This window comes from Olea europaea, chromosome 1 (assembly GCF_002742605.1).
Source record: "Olea europaea var. sylvestris chromosome 1, O_europaea_v1, whole genome shotgun sequence".
Lineage (NCBI taxonomy): Eukaryota > Viridiplantae > Streptophyta > Magnoliopsida > Lamiales > Oleaceae > Olea > Olea europaea.
The window spans coordinates 12,037,093-12,056,967 of record NC_036237.1 but is presented as its reverse complement, the minus strand read 5'-3'; the positions used below and the strand labels follow the sequence as shown (position 1 = coordinate 12,056,967).

Genomic DNA, 19,875 nt, shown 5'->3' with positions numbered 1-19,875 from the left:
GTAGAAGTCTATCTAGGCCAAAAAGTAAATTTAAAGGTAGAAAATGCTATGGATGCGATAAAATTGGACATTTCATTAAATATTGTTATGTTGAGAAAAACAAACAAAAAGAAAAGATTCATGATGAGGCAAATGTTATTACTTCTTCTGATGAATACTGTGAAATTTATGTATTATTAAAATCTAAACCTACTGAAGTAAATCTGACTGTGAAATCACATTTGCATGAATGGATATTTGATTCTGGTGCATCATTTCATGTTTCATCACATAAAGTCTAGTTTGAAATTTGCAAAAATCTGAAAGTAGTCATGCTATTTTGTGCAATAATCATGTACATAAAATTGCTGGAATCGGTAATATCATGTTAAAATTTGACACTAGTTATGTACTAAAACTACATGGAATCAGATATACTCCTGAAATGGTTAGGAATCTTATTTCAGTAGGAACATTAGAAACCGATGATTTTTCTGGTAAAATTGGAACAACGTGCTAAAAATGATTAAGGGTGCTCTTGTCACATATAAAGGTATTAAAAGAAATGGTATTTATGTGACTACTGCTGAAATTATTAAACATTCATCTTCCTCTATAAATTTTACCAACACAGATGATACACAAAAGTGGCACAATAGATTAGCTCACATAAATATTAAAGGATTTAAATTGCTAAATGATAGAGGTGTATTTGGAAAAGACTATGTGTCTAATATGCCTTTTTGTGATCAATGTGTCCTTGGTAACATCACAAGTCATCTTTTTCATCTAGCATGCACAAAACTACTAAAGTTTTTGAATATATTCATACTGATTTATGGGAGCTACTAATTCTACAATGAGCGGTAATCGATATTTTTTGTCCATAATTGATGATTATTCTCATAGGGTGTGTGTTTACTACTTAAAGAATAAAACTGAAACCTTTAAAAATTTCAAGATATGAAAATTGCAAGTTGAAACTCAAATTGACAAAAATATAAAATATCTAAGAACTGATAATTGCCTCGAATTTTGTAATAAAGATTTTGATGATATGTGTGAAAAATTTGGAATTACTAGACATAAAATTGCTCCTTATACACATCAACAAAATGGGGTGGCTGAACGTATGAATTGTACTTTACTAGACAAAGTTAGATGTGTGATGTTAAGTTCTAGTATTCCCAAATCTTTTTAGGGTGAAACTGTTATGACGCGTGTTATCTGATTAATTTGGCACATTTTATTGCATTAAATGGTGATACTCCACATGAAAAATGGTATGGTACTGTGTTAAAAACTTTTGGATGTGCTGCTTTCTCTCATCAAAATGAGGGAAAATTAGAATCTAGAGTTAGGAAATGTGTTTTCTTAGAATATCCTAAAGGAGTTAAAGGGTATAGGCTTTGGGATAGAAGTCAAACTAGAGTTAAGATCATCATAAGTCGTGATGTTACATTTAATGAGGCTGAAATATTGTGTCTAAAATCAGAAAGTGACACATTGAGAGAAAAATAACAAGAAAACACTAGTAATGAATCTAAGTGGATTTAAGGCATTTAAGTGTTCAAACCCCCACCACCTCAGTTGAAGTGGAGCATCAAAATCTTGAATTAGAAGATAATCAGAGTGAAAATATTGAGAGAGATGAGGTTGTAGAGGAATATCAAAGAGAGTAAAACCCTTTGTCTGATTACCAGTTGGCTAAAGACAGAGTTAGAAGAACATATAGGGTGCCTCAAAGGTTAGAGTTTGATTTTGAACTTGCTCATGCTAGTTATGAATAACTAGTTGATAGGGAACCAAACACGTATAAAGAAGCCTTGAGGAATGAACAATCTAATGATTGGGTGAAAGCGATGAAAGAAAAGATAAATTTTCTCGATAAGAATCAAACATGGAAATTAGTCCCAAGACCTAAAGACAAGTTTATTATTGGGTGTAAATGGATTTTTAGAATTAAGGAGGGAATTACCAAAGAAGAGGCTTTAAGGTTTAATTCTAGACTTGTGGCCAAAGGTTACACGCAAAAGGAAATGGTAGATTATAATGAAATCTTTTCTCTAGTTGTTAAGTATACCACAATTAGGACTATGTTTGCATTAATTACACATTTTAATTGAAAACTAGAACAACTTGATATTAAAATTACTTTTTTTTGCATGGAGAACTTGGTGAAAAGATTTTTATAGATCAATGGTTTTGAAAATAAACAAAAGCTTGATCACGTGTATTTTCTTAAACGCTTTTTGTATAGTCTAAAATAATCTCCTAGACAATGGTATAAACATTTTGATTCATTTGTTCAAACAGTTGGTTTTAAAAAGAGTAAATTTGATCATTGCTTATACTATCAAGATAATGCAAATAACAACTGTGTGTTTTTGTTGCTATATGTGGATGATATGCTTTTGATTGGTCCCAACATGAAGTTGTTAAATGATATAAAAACTACTTTAAGTATTGAATTTGATATGAAAGACCTAAGTAATGCTAAAGGAATCTTTGGCATGAAAATTCAAAGAGATAGATCTAATTCATTTTTATTTTTGCATCAGCTCCTTATATCATGAAAAATATGAAAAAATTTAGCATGAATGAATGCCATTGGTTCTATGATGTATCTAGTGGTGTGTACTAAACCTAACTTAGCCTTTGTCGTTAGTACACTTCGTAGGTATATGTCCAACCCTAGTCCCAAACTTGGGAAGCTTTAAAATAGCTGTTTAGATATTTGAAAGGAACATGTAATATTAGCTTGATATATAAGTTCAGTACTGAAAGAGTAAAATTAAAAGGTTTTACTGATGCTAATTATGCTGGTAACAAAGATAATAGGAAATCTACATCTTCTTATACGTTTACTTTGTGTAATTTATTTGTAAGCTGGAAATCACAATTTCAGCATGTTGTTGCATTATCCACTACTGAATCAAAATATATTGCTGCTACTGAAGCCTTTAAAAATTTTTGTGGTTTAAAGGTGTATTAAATGAACTTGGTGTTTTTAATGACAATGTGTCAATATATATTGAAAGTTAATCTGTTATTCACCTATACAAAAATCCTATCTTTCACGAACGGACTAAACATATAAATGTTAGACTGTATTTTATTAGAGATATGATTTCTCAAGAACTCGTAAAATTTGAGAAAGCTCTTTTAGAATATAATCTTGCAAATATGAGAACTAAGGTGCTCTCATTGGTAAAGTTTAGAAACTGCCTTGATCTTCTAAAAATCGGTACAAACTTGTAAGTCTCTTTCCTTAAATTAGTTGTTATCTTATTTGACTTGTAGGTTGATTTGACATCAAGGTGGAGGTTGTTGGGTATTTTAGTAAGTGATGCCCAAATAACCCCTGGACAATGATGAAAAATCGAGGCTCATTTATCTTCATAGGCTATTAGCCCAGGATTGAAGAAAATTATAAATCCACACCACAATTGATGTAACCCAATTTTGCTGGGTATTTAGAGAAAATCAGCCCATTGTGCTAGGTGCTCAATACCCAATTTTGGAGATAATTTGAAATCAATTGAGATTTAGATTGTTGCAATGGTTATACTATCCTTATCCTTGGTAACCTTTTTTAGTTTTTTTGAAGACTATCTAGCCGATTCTTTCTCAAAAATCAGTTTTTCCTTTGCCTATAAATTGGAGTCTCTTGGCCTTACTTTCTACACACCAAAACTGGCCTCTGCTTTGTGCATTTCTGAAACCTAGCTTTTGCCTTTGTGTGCTTCTCCCTATGATTGCAAAAGAAACCCAGTTTCTGCCTTTGTGTGCCTCTGTCTTTGTGACTGGAAAAGTCTCCAATTGGTGTTGCCTTTGTTGTGTGTGATTGAACTTTTCTGAGACAAATCAAAAGAAAAATTTATTGTTCTTCAGTTATTTTTTTTTTCAAGTTAATTCCTAACATTGTTGATTTGTTCAATTGTAGGTGGAATTAGCATCAACAACATGGGTGTTGGTTGGGTTTATCCATAGTCACGATCCTACATAATCACATTTTTATTAGTTATTTATCTATCGATTTATCGAAATATTCGGTTCAGTTCAAGTAGGATAACTAGATCGGATGAATTTGATTTGTAGTAATGATCAACTTAGTACCACTGCTTAACTTATGTAAAAGAATAATAATAAGTAAGGGTGTAAATTAGGCTCGTCGGCTCGGGTGACCTGCGGCTCAGCTCAAGAAAAGCCCAAGCCAACCTAGCTCGGCCCATGGGTTAGGAAAATCGAGCCCCGAAAGGCCTCTTTTACGGGCCATTCGGCCTGAGCCGAAAAAAGTAAACAAAATAAAAATGGCAGTGAATTATCGACTACAAATCTGCTACTTGATTTACTGCAGGCAGCACATTAGCTGCCTTAAATATAGATATAAACAAGCAGTAATTTGACTAGTGTGAATTTAAAATTCAAATTTGAATTCCAAATTTAGTTTAAACGGTTTGATTTTTTTGGTTATAAACAAGGGTTAAATTTCTCAGTTTCGTATCAATTTTAACTTGCAATATTCTAGTTTCAAGTTTCAACTTCAATAACTAATTTCTTTGCTCTAATATTCAATTTTTCTACTCTAATATTCAGTAACTTTTGTTACAATAATTATAGAATATAGATAGATTTTATTAGTGATGAGATTAATCAGTTTAAGGGTAGTTCGAGTACTACGGCCGGCTACAATACATCTCAAAATGTTTCGATTAATTTGGAGGATATCGAAGAGGAAGAATTACTCAAGACTACTAAAAGGTTAAAAAAAGAATCCTCAAATTGTTAACAATATATGATACGTAAAAAAGTTGGTGTTCAAACTGGAGTTGATATTTAGAAAGTATGTTGTAATTACCATGACGGAAGCCTGGTTCAAGCACAACGTATTTGAATAGGCACATATTAAAAAGTTGCAAAGCGAAACTAGTAGGCTCGACTCGAAACAGATCGAACTAGTATTTGACGATTCTGGTTCTACTCTTTCCACCTTTATATATTTACAGGAAAGATTTCGTGAAGGAGTGATTGCATGCGTGGCTACAGCAAAGATACCACTTATGATCATAGACTCAATTCACTTTACCCGACTCATGCAGAATTATCTCCAACCCAGGTATACTTCTTATTACAGAAATAATCTTCGTTTAGATACTGTGAAATTATTTAATAAAAGAAAACAAGTTGCTATTGAACAACTAAAAACTTTTAATAGTGTTATTAAAATGTTATATTGCTATTACGGCTCTTTACATTGATCATCTATGACTTCTATATAAAAGGATTATTATATTCACATGTGTAGAATATCCTCATAATGCAACTAATATATACATAGTTTTAAGAGATATTATATAAGAATATGTTATGCAAGAAATGGTTTGAAGTTTTATTTTTGATAATGCTAGTGTAACGAACTTGTTATCGATAAATTTATTAATGACTTTAGCCCTGTATTTGAAAATTTATTTTACAACATTATGCATGCCACATTATCAAGTTGATTATAAAAAAAGGATTAAAACATAAAATCGCCTTTTAATAAAATTAGAAAAACAACAAATTTTATTATTTTGTCACTAGCCAAAAATCAAGCATCCAACAGTTTGTGTACATAGTATGACTTATAAGAAAAATCATTTGTCACTGATGTTACACATAAATGAAACTTTACATATCTTATATCATATTCGTATGAAAATTACTATATTATAATAGTATGCATATATAAGGACCTGAACATAATTTGGAAGATTGGGAATGAGTTATTGCATTTTGTGTGAGAAAAATTTTTAAAATCTTTTTTCAATATTACAAATAAATGTAGCGGTGTTTATTATCCTACATCTTCATTTATTTTACTACACTTTTTCTACATTTCATAAATATAGGAATTTGCCAATTCTTGTTGATGTAGTCTACTCGATGGAGTTAAAATTTCATAAATATTGGGAAAAATTGCCCTCTTTATTTCTTTAGCTTTGGTGATGGACTCTCGACTTAATTTAACTGACACAAAAACTATTATAAAGGGATTTCAAATTTCATGAATTTAGAATTATCACATGTGCATATAGAATCTACATTGTGTGAAATGTATAACTATTATGCTGAAAAAGAAATGTTAGGGCAATTCTACTTCCCAAAGTTCTTTTTCAAGAAATATCTTAACAAATTCAGATGATCTATGGAATTATTTGAACACAATACAAATGTTCCCTCATTTAGTTTTATTTCATCAATATCTAGAGCGATAGATGTTAGTGGTACAAATCTTGAAATTCCCTCTGAGTTAACTAAATATATATGTGTAAACATTCGTAATATGTTACAACTAAAAGAATTACAAGAATTTAGTCTTCTATCATGGTGGAGATATAATGAAAGGCAAGATCCATTGTATCAAAAATTTCACATGATCTACTAACACATCGAGTATTTACGGAGACATCGGAGGCTGCATTTAGGTTAGATGGTCGAGTTTTATCAGACAAACGATCAAAACTAAAAGAAGATATATCAGAGGCTTTAATATGCTTAAAGGACTGGGAATTTGCGGAATTACATATTCAAAAATAAGTTGACAATATAATGGTCGAAGAATTGTAACAAATCCAAGCACAAGGATATTGTAAGTTTTTAAATTGATTAATTTTTTAAAAAATACGTAATTTATAAATTTATTTATTTCAAAAAAAATTGTATACAAAATATTTTATTCGTATATAATTTAACTTCACCTACGTTGATTATAATTATTCCAAACCCTGAAAAATAAGGAGGGTTGTAACTTTTATTTAATTTATAATTCGTAAAAATTGTAAAAATTTAATTTTTTTTAAATGTGAGAATTGTCAGGAAGTATAATAAAAAAAAGAGCCGGCCTAGATTTCTTAGCCTGGCAAAAGCTCGGCTCGGGCTCACAAAAAAACTCGAACCATTTTACTAAAGCTGAGCTTGAGCCTCGAGTTTCGACCCGCGAGCCGACTCGACTCAGCTCGTTGATAAGTCTACTAATATGACACATCAATTCAACAAAACTAATTTAAATTCTAGGACCTATCATAAATTTGTCCACTAATTAATTAATATGATGGGATGCTTAACATATCATTTTTCATTTAATCCAGTACCTATATACGTATAAAGGGGGTCGCAGTGACCAGGCTTGGACGACTATTTACCAAAAAAACAAGTTTATGTAAAGTTGTTTACCTTAACAGCAAGAAGGAGGATGCCAAAGGCAATGCTAGTGACTGGAGTAAAGTCACGTTTATGCTTGCTCTAATCGAGATCTTTGGAGATGATTCCCTACTACAATTTGGTCAAACTACCAAATAGAATAAAAGATATCCTTATCTGGTATAGTATGCCAAACGCAACCTTTTGGCGAACAAAAGGGTAATTAATTTAGATATGGTTTTTACTGAGTATTAAAACACGATTCACTATTATGCAAAACACTTTTGATGTCGCAATAACTATGGGCGCTAAAGAAGAGGAAACCAATGTCGTTGAAGAAATTTTTGTTGTAGCATTAGCCAAAGCCCAACGCTTTAGAACTAGATCGTGAGATTGTTGGTTGCTTCTTGGAAGATCAAGATGGGCAATTAGCTCCTTGAAAAATACAATAACCTACAATGCTTCTTCTTGTGTTGGGACAACCTATGTCACAGAACCTATAGAGTTTTAGAAGGTTTTGTAAGAGGAATTTAATGCCGTAGTGAAGCGAGTCTCTGACGTACTACTTTGTATCTCTTTTATTGGGGGCATTGGAGGATGTGTATTGACAAACTTTATTAACATCGTGTACAATATCTGGCCAAATGTAGGTAAAATATTGTCAAAATTGCTGTGCATACAATGCTATACATGTACAGCACTCTCACAAAATTGTTGTACTTGTAGTATTGTTCAAATATTGTAAAGCTCCTTAAAGACTTTGATATTCCTTTGAATCCACCGTACTAGAGTCTTGAGAAGTTGCTTGGGTTTAATGCCACTTCTACGTTGAAGCGTGTACTTTCAAATAGTTTGGACCGATGAAGAAGATCGTTTGCACATTTGCTTTGGAGATAACGTCATTCCCAGGTTCTCCTGGATCATATGAGAATTTATGCTAACTTCAATATTTTAGTATCAATGATCTTAAACGGTGATTATACTATTTAAGACTTAGGATTTCATTTTTAAATGTCAACTTTATCAAGAAAACCCTTTAAGCCCCGCTTGAGCCACATTATTGTAAAAATGAGAATGAAAAATACAGTCGTTATGAGTCTCACACAAAAGATAAAAAAGTCAAATATGGTGGTTTGATGTGATGGATAACAATCATATTTTTTATTTTTATGAAGAAATAACGAGGCTCAAACAGGGCCTAAATATAAAATATTTTTTATTTTAAAAAGTCAACTTAATAATGCTGGAAGTTTCAATTCTTAACTATTTAAATTATTAATATTATGTTGAATGTTAGCCGTTGATATCTAAAAATATATATATTAGTTGAAAAATGAGAGAAAAACAATAAATGAATGTAGGAAAAAGTAAAATAAAAAACTAAAATAAAGAGTTTGTTAGAGTGTATAAAATATTATACTCTTTGAACTTAAAAATACTCTATAATATATTATGACAAAAATGCTAAAATAAGGAGTATTTTGGAATTAGAGATGCTCTTATATTTTGATTAGTATTGCACTATTTTATACTAATCGACGATATTTTTACCCTTAAATTGAGTACAAAAAAAGGATGAACAACAATGTACGACTAGAATTGTGATCATGTAAACATACAGATATGGTCAAAGTACCTCATTAATGAGATGCGATCTGCGGTCTAATTTTGCTGTCCAATTTACTGTCAATCCAGTTATAAATTGACACATAATGAAAAATTAAAATTGATGAAAACTATAATTAAAAACTTACCAAAATTAAAGCATGGGCTTGTTGAAAGAATTGCACACAACGTTATGCATTAGATTTCAGCTCCCCGTGGCATAACACAGTGGTGCAAAGAATTGGAGTGAGGTAGTTCAGTTTTGCTGGCAGCTGCAGTGTGAGGGTTGAATTCCTGATATATGGAATTTGACTCTTTGTGGACACCAGTGTACAGACAAACTCTTGTTCCCTAACCAGTTGGAACACATCCCGTGATTTACCTCCCTTACGATGCTCCGGGGATAGGGCGATGGGGCCTTCAAGGTTGGTGCTCAACCTTTTTTATGCATTAGATTTTTGTGAAGGCCAACTCATGGCCAAATGCCAGTGGAAAATATGAAGAGAAATAGAGAGAGAAAATATAGAGGAAAAAGTAGATAATAAAAAGAAGGTTGTTTTGTGTCTAGAAGTAAAAGAGCATTAGTTTCGATATTTAAATCCTGTTTGATTTGTTTAAAAATCAATTTTTTAGTAAACTTTGGTAAAAATGTGAGTTTCATTAATTACGTGGTTAAAAATGAATTTTTAAAAAAATTGAGTTTTAAGAAATGAAGATCAAACAAGGATTTAGTAAATTGACTTTTTATTTTCTGCACATAAATTAGTATTTTTCTCCAATCATTTTTCGTTCCAATCAACGCGTTTTAAATCTCCACTCCGCCCAGAGTGGCAAAAAATTAGAAATGAATAAATCCCAACTTGACATATAGAAGCCAAATTATTTAGGATTATATTACATCATGTTAATGTATTAAATTCCACCGATGGCTGAGCCAACCTGTGTAGTAGTAATGATAATTATTTTCTGTTTAATCATGATTACATAGTACGTAAAAGAAATATTAATAGCATTTAAGAAGGCTAAATAAATTAACCATGTATTGGGACATTTCTGCAGAAACTTATAGATTATTTTGTAAACTGTACATTATTAACAAATAAAAAAAATGTTAAAATTTATATACCAAAAATAAAAAGATTTGGTGAGGAATATTGACCCTTGTTTGAGCCCCATTATTTCCCTCAAAATATATTTTTAAACAATGATTTGATACATTTCAATCATACATTTTTCATTAAATAATATTACATATAAATAAATAAAAAATCATTATTTTCAATTATACATTTCCCGTCAATACACAATTCAAAAATATATTTTTTTGGCAAGAAATGGGGCTCAAATAAGGGCTGAATAAAAGTAGCGGTGGTGGTAGTGTACGCTATTGAAATCATTGTGTCATTGCAATAATAGCTAAGAGAAAGAAATTCAAAATAAAAAAAGCTAAAAGAAAAAGGAAAAGGAAAAAGTGGGAATATGAACATGTTGGGGAATCTCTTTTTGATTCAGACAAAATATGAATCTATTGCGTATTAGAGCAGTGTTTGTTGAATTATAATTCTTTAATAAAATATGTTATCGAATGTTCTGCATCGAAATACATTGTTTCACTTATCAGAATTGTTGGGAAAAGAATTGTCAAAATGAACACAAGAAATACATGAATTTTGTAGTAGTGGAAGATCATGTTGGTGCAACTCGATTGTCACAACCGATCTTACCCTTCAATTTCTCTTTAATACCATATAATTTTATCCATGATTATAACAACTTGTTTAGAATATTCATAAACTTACAAGGTATCGAATTTATTAAGAATAATAACCCATGTTAAGATTCGATATGGGCTATATCCTTTTGAGTGTTTTTGCATTCTTTGCTCGTCCCTGCCACCAACATTGATCGATTAGAGTATCTTGAATTTTTTGATCTTGTCTTTGACTCCAACAAACTGTTTCACATTAGCTATAATTTGCACAACCCAAAAAGTATTAAATGGGTTTTGAAACCTGCGTATTCTAATAAAATTGCATGGTTTTCTCTACTTTCTTGATCTAAATAGACAATTGCGCGCAATTATCACCTAATCAAAATCGATTATTTTATTTCTATTGCGAATTAATCAAAGCGTAAGTTCTTAAATTTGTTTTCAATAAATATGAATAGGCTTCAAAATTATTTTATTTTCTTGCAATAAATTAATTGATCTTTTTAGTATCAAGTTCATTTATCAAAAAATTTCCTTTCATCAAAGTTGATCTCTATTTAGCATTTTTGCGGACTTGTGGTATTGCTTTAGAACATCTAATATGATATAAGTAAGTGATGTGCCAGAAACCTATCATTTCTGACCTTTTGAACCCGAGGATATGAAATGACCTTGCTTTCTCCATTGATGTGAACGAGATATATAGTCCTCAAGAATTTCTCACGTGCTCGAGGATTATCATCATGCGATAGTAGGGTTGTCAATGAGTAGAGCCGAGCTGGCTTGCGAGCCAAAAATCAAGACTCAGACTCGACTCGAGCTTTTCTTGATTGAGCTTTTTTTGGCTATAGCCAAGCCGAGCTTTTAATCGAGGCTCGACCTGAGCTTTCAACTTGAGTCTTACCGAGCCGAGCCAACTTGATTTTTTGTTTTTTGTTTTTCCTTTCATGGCAGCTCTATTGCCTTTGTAAAAAGGCAGCAAGTAGGCTAACGCCTTTGTAAAGGCAACAACCACGCTACCTAAACAAAGGTTGCAGCCAGCCGCTATCTTCACAATTTTTTTTTTTTTTAATTTCGAGTTGGCTCAGGCTCGGCCCATCACCTCAAGATAGGGCTCGATGAAATCGGGCCTCGAGCTTTGTGGCCCGAGCCCACAAGCCATTTTGCCATCCCTATGTGATGGCGAAGAACTACTGTACACACCATCGGGATTTTATATCACTAGGTATTGTTGCTTCTCGGAGGATTATTAAACTCGAGCCTGTCCATAACTGTCATTGATCTGAAAGTACTCTTGCATACTTAGGACTCTGACCTTATCAAAAACGCATCAACGCTTGACTCCCACGAGGACACACTTCGTTGCCTTTGTTTCAGGTATCGGAAGACCACAGTCGTGCTTATTTGCAGTCGTCAAGCTCGAGAGTTCAACAGGTGCAAACTGTTGGTAGCATCAGTAAAATTGATAACACCCTCTTATGACAACTCTATTGCCTTCGTAAAAAGGCAACAGGCAGGCTAACGCCTTTGTAAAGGTAGCAAGCCACGCTGCCTAAACAAAGGCGACGGCTAGCCGCTATCTTTACAATTTTTTTTTTTTAAATTTCGAGCCTGCTCGGGTTCGACCCACCACCCCAAGATGGGGCTCGGCAAAATCGGGCCTTGAGCTTCACGGCCCAAGCCCACGAGCCATTTTGCCATCCCTATGCGATGGTGAGGAACTACTGTACACACTGTCGGGATTTTAGATCCCCAAGTATTGTTGCTTCTCGGAGGATTATTAAACCCAAGCCTGCCATAACTGTCATTGATTTGAAAGTACTCTTCCGACCTTATCGAAAACGCATCAACGCTTGACTCCCACGAGGACACACTTCGTTGTCTTTGTTTCAGGTATCGGAAGACCACGATCGTGCTTATTCGCAGTCCTCAAGCTCGAGAGTTCAACAAGTGCAGACTTTTGATAGCATCAGTAAAATTGATAACACCCTCTTATTTTCCCATTAATTTATTTTAAAACTTGAAGGTCTTATTTGACCCCATATTTACCTTCATCATAGTTGACCTTCCAAGTTGCAAAAAAAAAATTATCAAATTTTAAACATTTTATGTTATACATTGAATAGAATATAACGATATATTTGTTGATTAATCATGTACAACCAATACGTTTAAAGTAACATCCAAATGCATACATATACTATAAATATTGAGCATACAAAAACAATAGTGGTTGAATCAAACAAAAGACATTATCGAAAGAAAGCACTAAAAAATTTGCATCTTTTCTTTAAGCATTAAATACTTTAATTTTGGTCACATTCTACGCTTGTTCTTCCACGTTATTCACAAAAATTAAAGTCCCACTACTGACTCATGATTTTGTCTATCGCAATACCTTTTTCGTTACTTTTAAGAATAAAAGATTTTTAGAAAATATAAAAAAAATAAAATCAACACTAATGTGTTACTAAAGTCTTGACATATGAGATTCATGTGGTCATTTGAATAAATGGTAGGGTTGTTAATGATTGAGTTAAATATTATAAATGTGAAGTGCTAATTTCTCGGCGGTGTTAAATGGTCAACCCAAGTTGCTCGTAGTTTTTTCAAATTGAAGATTACACTTTTAACCTCGAAAATATAATGACGACATAAATTTAGAAAAAAAAATGGTAAATGTAAAAAATAATATTTCATTAAAAGAATTATAAACTTGTAAAAGTCCTTCTTTATTTGAATTGGAGATTGGCTATTATACGCAGATGGGGTAAAAATTGTACACGAATATTAAAAAAAAGAAAAAAGAAATATCAATGTATAGTAGATCCATAACTTAATGTTAAAAATAAAAAAATCCATAAAGGTTATAATTGTTAAAAATATGATATGAAAAATATCTAGCTAACTCTACGATGATTTCATTTTATCTTATACACTTATTAGTACTAGATAAAAAAATAGGAAGATGATGAAAGTTTTGCACGAGTCGTACTGAAATAGGCATATATATTGTCACTAGGAAATGACAAAAATGTAAAAGACGATGATAGTGGATCATTAGTACTACCATATTCAACAACATATTGTGAATATAATTTGCGCAATGTATTTTCTATATCACATTGCGTAATAGGGATCACATGGTAAATGTGAAAAAAAAAATGTTAATACCTTTATGACCATGTAAGTTCATACGAGAGTTCATAACTCCAATTAGAAGGAATAAGATGAGCAAATTATCGCTATATATTTTCAAAATTTCATACATGTTAACAATAATAATCTGATCATTAGAATTTAAATCATAATTAGAACTACATGAATGTTTATCGTTACAAAAATTAATAATAATCATATCATGATTGTAGCATGAGATAAGCAAAGTTCATCAGTTAGCTATATCATTGTAAACATCATATCGGTTAAGTTCTAATATAAATACACATTTGCAAATGCTTTTGTCGAGATGGAGAGACAGAAATAAAAGCAATGATGATGGAGAGTTTGGGTTTGGGTGGGGAAGGGAAGGGGGGAAAAAGAGAAGGGTTTTTCTTTTCTAATTTAGTTTTTAACTTATTTTAATGTAGTAAATAGAAAATTACTATTTTACCCATTTAAAGATATTAAAAATATGGTTAAAGTCAAATTTCTTAGTCAACTAACAGATATTTGGATGAAAACCATCCAAAAGGGCCTTGGCGCAACGTTTCGAAAGGTTTGAGGTGACGATTGTAATAAATTAAAGGTTTGGAGAAAGTTTGCTAATATTTTAAAGATTTGGGACATCTGCTACAATTATCCCTAAAATTTTTATTACTTTATATGGAATATGAATTGTTATACTATTTTTTCCTCTCAATTATTCTTACATCCAAGAAATTTCTAAAAAAAGGATCATTTTTAGGAATTTTTTTACATTAATGTTACTTTTACCTCTCGATCATTTTTCTAAAAATATTAAAATTTTCTAATATAATTTTTAACATCACTTAGGAAATTTCCTAATAAATTTTTTAAAAAAAATTAGATGACGTCTCTTTTGACATGAATGTCAAACTTTTTACATTAATATAAAATGTTATCTCTTCGATTATTTAGGAAATTCTTAAAAATTTACTTTTGGAATAATGTCATTTTACATCCAATTTTTTTTTTTTTTATTGTCATACCCATATAAAATGATGTAAATTGTATTGAGAAATTTGTTGCGTAAAAATAATAAACATTAATGAAATAATTGAAAAAATTTAAAGAAAAAACGAGTTATACACCTCTTTTTAACACCCATGTTTGATGCACGTAATTATTTTTTATGTTCATTTAAACTATTCAGTATGATTATAATATAGTTCAATGAGCTTCAAGATTACGCCGACAATTTATGAATTTGACTAGTGTATGAACACCAAAGAATTTTTTAATTTTGCATATTATCGAAAATCTCGAATATTGGTTTGAATTACCACTTTGACTCACCGTAACATTTGTTACAATTGACCGTTTCTTGTGTTGTTAACGATGTGAAATACTAGGTCGTGAACACTTTGAAATGATATTAATAATGTAATATTTCGCCTTTGTTTGATATTCCGTAATAACCCCAAAAATGAAGACAAAAACATAAAAAAAATGTAATGAAGTTATAAATATATCAATATTTCTGCTTGCATAGGGGCCTGTGCAAGCAGCATCGCCCTAAATATATAGGCTGGAACATTTGGCTCTTTTCTTTAAAATTTCTATAACACGTTGCCTCTTTATTTCATGTCACATTAGCAAATTTAAATTCTTGGATTTTCGCTGTGAACCAACATCTGTACGTCAATATATATATATATATATATATATATATATATATATAGAGAGAGAGAGAGAGAGAGAGAGATTCTGTTACATCCGTTTTCTACAATTAAGATCGCTTACCATATATAATAGGACTCTAAATGCTAAAAATCCGTGACCAAAATTCAAAGAAATCTGCCATATTTCATTATGCACGGCAACGAAATTTATGTTGCCCATTGATTTTACTAAAAATTGGTTGATTTCATTCCTCTATCGGGTCACAGAGATCGGTGTCGATTTCATAAAAAAATAAATAAATGTTGGAGAAGCCAAACCAGGTAATAATATGAATGTTATGTTCGTCGATTCGAATGTCACATTCCGAATTGAATTCCGTAACACGAATTGGTCCTAAAATCACCGTTGTAGGGGATGATAAATCACAGCTGGCCACGAAAGTGCTGATCGTCCCTGGCTAATATAGTATAGGTAACCGTGTATTTTGCTGCGATTACAACTTGAAATCAATAATCACGAATGTCGTTCGTCAAGGAATTAGTATAATATCTAACTTATGGGTCACAGCTGCTCATATCGTCGTTAGTTGGTTTCTCGTCACAGGTTGCTATTCTAGAGAATCGTTGCTATTCAGTAGAATCGCAGTAGATGCCTGTGACACGTACGCGAACTGTTTGTGTAAATGCGACCTGATCTATGAAATTGTAACATCTCTACTATGAAATGTGAAGTGTTTCAACAACTATGTCCATGTATCAAACATGTCGTTATTCACTTCGAGTTTATGTGACCACTGTGTAACAATGTAGGAAAAGTCATATGTGACCTGATTTGTGGCTCTGTAACCTTAATAGGTAATACGTGACCTGCTTTCTGAAACTGTGACTTGACTTGTGAAACTATAACCTATTTAATGTGACATGTTTCGTCCACTATGTGCCGAGAATGTAAAATTAAACATTTCGTCATTCGTTTCAAGTATATGTGACCCTCTCTGTCAACTCTGTAGTTTGAATGATACCAATCTGTGACCCGACTTGTAATAGTCTTATCCATAACTATCTGTAACTCGGTTTGCTAATTTGTGACCTCATTGCTGTGCAGTGTGACATGTGACATATTTCACCTATGATGAAATTATTGATATTAATTGTATTTGCAGAATAGTGTACTTGCATGTATGTTTACTGTATGGATTGCAATTCTCATTGGCGTTGGTAGCTCACAACTGCAGTTATTTAACCCTTGTGGACACAGTTATGACAGAATTTGCTCTGGATCCTACGAAGGTAGTGGTGTCGTTGAAGTGCACGCTGAATGAAGATTTGTTTCCCATCAGGATAAAAAAAATGACAATAATGTGCTATCATACATTCTACTAAAGGACATGGAGCGTGAACCTGCTAAATATCCGATAATCGTTGACGTTGCTGAGGCAGAAATAGATAATACGTCCATCACAGTGCCAGTCAATGCGCATTCCAACAGTGAAATGTTTACATTGATAGTCACAATAAATTCAAATATTGCTTTATGGAACTAAGTGCATCAATACGGGGATGGGAGCATTGTAGACCGGTGATTGTTGTTGATGGTACATACTTGAATGGTAAATATGGAGGTACCCTTTTCACAGCATGTACACAAGATGCAAATAATAGCATATTCGTTCTTACTTTTGGAATTGGAGACAATGAGGACGACAAATTTTGGATATGGTTTTTCGATAAGTTGAAAAAGGCGTATGGAAATAGAGAAGGGCTGCATTTTGTGTCGGACTGTCACCCAAGTATAAAGAATGCGATAAAACATGTGTATCCGGGAGCCTGTTGCGGTATTTGTTCTTATCATTTGCTGCAAAATCTAAAATCATATTATGGAAAGTCACGCCAAAACATTACACAAGCATTTAATTCGGCTGTCCGTGCTTACACACTGGAAGAATATGATTATAACATGTCTCTAGTAACAACAATGAATGAGAAGATTATTTCGTATTTGGTAGTGTACTACGTCTTATCTCATTTCACATACATATAAATGGTCACATATGGTATTTATATGATGTTCATTGAATTGATTTATGTTTGCAGGCTGATGTTGGACCTGAAAAGTAGTCACGAATACATATGCCAACAAACAGATATTCTACAATAATATCAAACATTGTGGAATCGGTCAACGCGGTCACGAAGGCAGCCAAAAATTACCCTATTATATCCTTGCTAGAGTCATTACTGCAAACCATACAATCGTGGTTTTGTAGACATAAGGATGATGCGCATGAAACTTTCACAAAGTTGTCGAGCAAGTACGAAAAAGAGATTAGGAAAATGAGCATGGATTTGAGGAACTTGAGGGTAATTTTCTATATTTTAACATTCAGATATATATGTGACCCATCGTAAGTGTCAGTATCTTGAATTGTAATGTAACAACTCTGATATGTGACATATTTTGTGATTTTGTGACCTAGTTGGTAAACTAAGTTTGAAGCTCTGTATTCTGTTTCATAGCTATATGTAAATGGAACAAATTTATGTAACATGATATCTAAATCTGTGACCTATGTGATGTAACTGTGTACTCTCTATCAACTCTATATTCTAATACACGTCTATCTGTCGAGTGAGGTCTAGACTACATGTGTAACATGCTTCATGAATCTATAAATGAACTCAGGGATATGAGTCATTCATGCATGACCGACACGTTGGAGTATATGTGACCTGTATACAACTACATGTGATCTGACTGTTATTACATGTACGTAGATATCTCCTTCAAACCAAACAATATTTTCTGTCAGCAATGAAAGATCGACGTTTGTCGTCGATATTGAGCAACGAACGTGCACTTACAGGATTCTACAAGTTGATTTGTTACCGTGTCCACACATTTTGGCTGTAATTACAAACATAAGAAGATATCCTTATGATTACTGTTCTTATTATTACACAAAAGATGCGTACTTGAATGTGTACCAAGATTCTGTATATCCCGTTGGAAATCAAGAGAAATGCACAGTGCCAGAAGAAGTACAATGAGAAATAGTATTACTTCCTAACCATAAGAGGAGTTGTGAAAGACCTACGAAGAAAAGAAAGAGATCATCCAGAGAAGGGAGATCGACGATAAAATGCGGACGTTGTGGAGGACAAGGTCACAACCATAGGAGATGCGCCAGCTTGGCTCCATTATACTAAAATGACCAATAGAATTACATACAAATATTTCATAGATAGGTGATATTCTTTTAAAGATAATGTTTATTGAAAATAGTCTTTTTAAAGAATGCATTGAGATTGGTCAACTAACAGTTAATTGTCTGTCAACTTTGGAGTCAGAATAATAATTTTCTGAGATTTGGACCACATCTGTAACCTGATACTAGATCAGTGACTTGTGTACTGTGACCTGTGATGTGTGATGTGACCTGTGATGTGTGATATGCCGTATGAAAAAGTTAACTGATTTGCGAATATGTAACTTGAAATGAGAATATGTGACCTGAGGTGTGGACATATACGGGTAACATGAATCCTAATGTCTGTAACCCATGTGCTGTAACATGTCACATGTCGTATAAAAGTATGTGTGACGTGATATGTAAATTTGTGACCAAGTTAAGAAACCAACTGTGACATGTCTGTTGTACCACATGACATGTTTCACCGATTACGTAACGCTGTTAGAAATAAAGAACCTGTATAATTTACACCATATATATAAAAATATCATTAAAATGTAATCAAAGATGGATAAATCATGAACGTAAACACTTTAATATCCTTTATTGCAAATCAAAGGTTACGAGTTACTATTCGTTACATGAACCTCTATTGACCAGACAGGTGCAATGTTCATAACATTTACAAACTAAATCTTTGTCCTCACTAACAAATTTAAAGCCAGTTTTCATTCTAGAACAAGCGCTTCCTCCATCATAGGCTGATTTACTCTCTTCGTGTAAACTTGCTGGTGTTTGTAAAGCAGCATAGCAATATCCATTCTGCACTTGCTGGCATCAAACTTCTTGGGAATGGAATGTCTACCACCACGGATAAGATACAATGCATATAACACCACGAATATCCCGCAATCATGACTGTATAACTTGTGACAGACTATTATGAATGAATCCATAAAAAAGATATACGCATTGTAAATCTTGGACACAGACTTACCCATTTGTTTACTGAGGGAGTGTGTCGTTGATGATCACCTTCAATTCTTTAGCTTCTGGTTCGTGATAATCAGGATCCTTCTTTGAAATTCCTAGGGTATTCATTAGAGCATATAATACTTTCATGTGCGACTCAATACCTTGCAAAACCTTCTAGTCACGGTAAGATTTACTTGTCGAGTTGAACGCAGTCAAGATATGACTTCTGAATTGTAACAGACCAAGCATCCAATGTGCTTTGTTGATGGGTAGGGGTGGCAGTGGGCCGAGCCGAGCTGGCTCGGCTCGTTAACCCACGAGCTCGGCTCGGGCTAGGCTCGTTGCTTGTGGGCACGAGCTCGTGTACTCACGAGCCACGAGCTCGTGGGTCGGGGCGAGCCGAGCCGAGCCCACGAGCGGCTCC

The 19,875-nt window shown here is 32.9% G+C and overlaps 1 protein-coding gene across 1 annotated transcript; it reads left to right on the top strand.

Annotated features, from left to right (window-relative positions):
- The first annotated feature begins 7,465 nt into the window (after positions 1–7,465).
- On the top strand, positions 7,466–18,333 carry LOC111404470. Its single transcript, XM_023033273.1, has 8 exons — positions 7,466–7,551; positions 16,449–16,575; positions 16,671–16,780; positions 16,831–17,287; positions 17,380–17,399; positions 17,553–17,646; positions 17,803–17,856; positions 18,061–18,333. The coding sequence occupies exons 1-8, from the start codon at positions 7,466–7,468 to the stop codon at positions 18,331–18,333; spliced, it is 1,221 nt and encodes a 406-aa protein (XP_022889041.1).
- Positions 18,334–19,875: the final 1,542 nt, after the last annotated feature.

What these genes read in the sequence shown, in the direction of transcription:
- LOC111404470 (XM_023033273.1), top strand. Translation starts at nt 7,466, where the DNA reads ATGGGCGCTAAAGAAGAGGAAACCAATGTCGTTGAAGAAATTTTTGTT. An exon ending in CAACGCTTTAGAACTAGATC is followed by an intron (nt 7,552 to 16,448) that starts GTGAGATTGTTG and finishes TTGTATTTGCAG; the next exon opens with AATAGTGTACTTGCATGTAT. An exon ending in TTGCTCTGGATCCTACGAAG is followed by an intron (nt 16,576 to 16,670) that starts GTAGTGGTGTCG and finishes ATTCTACTAAAG; the next exon opens with GACATGGAGCGTGAACCTGC.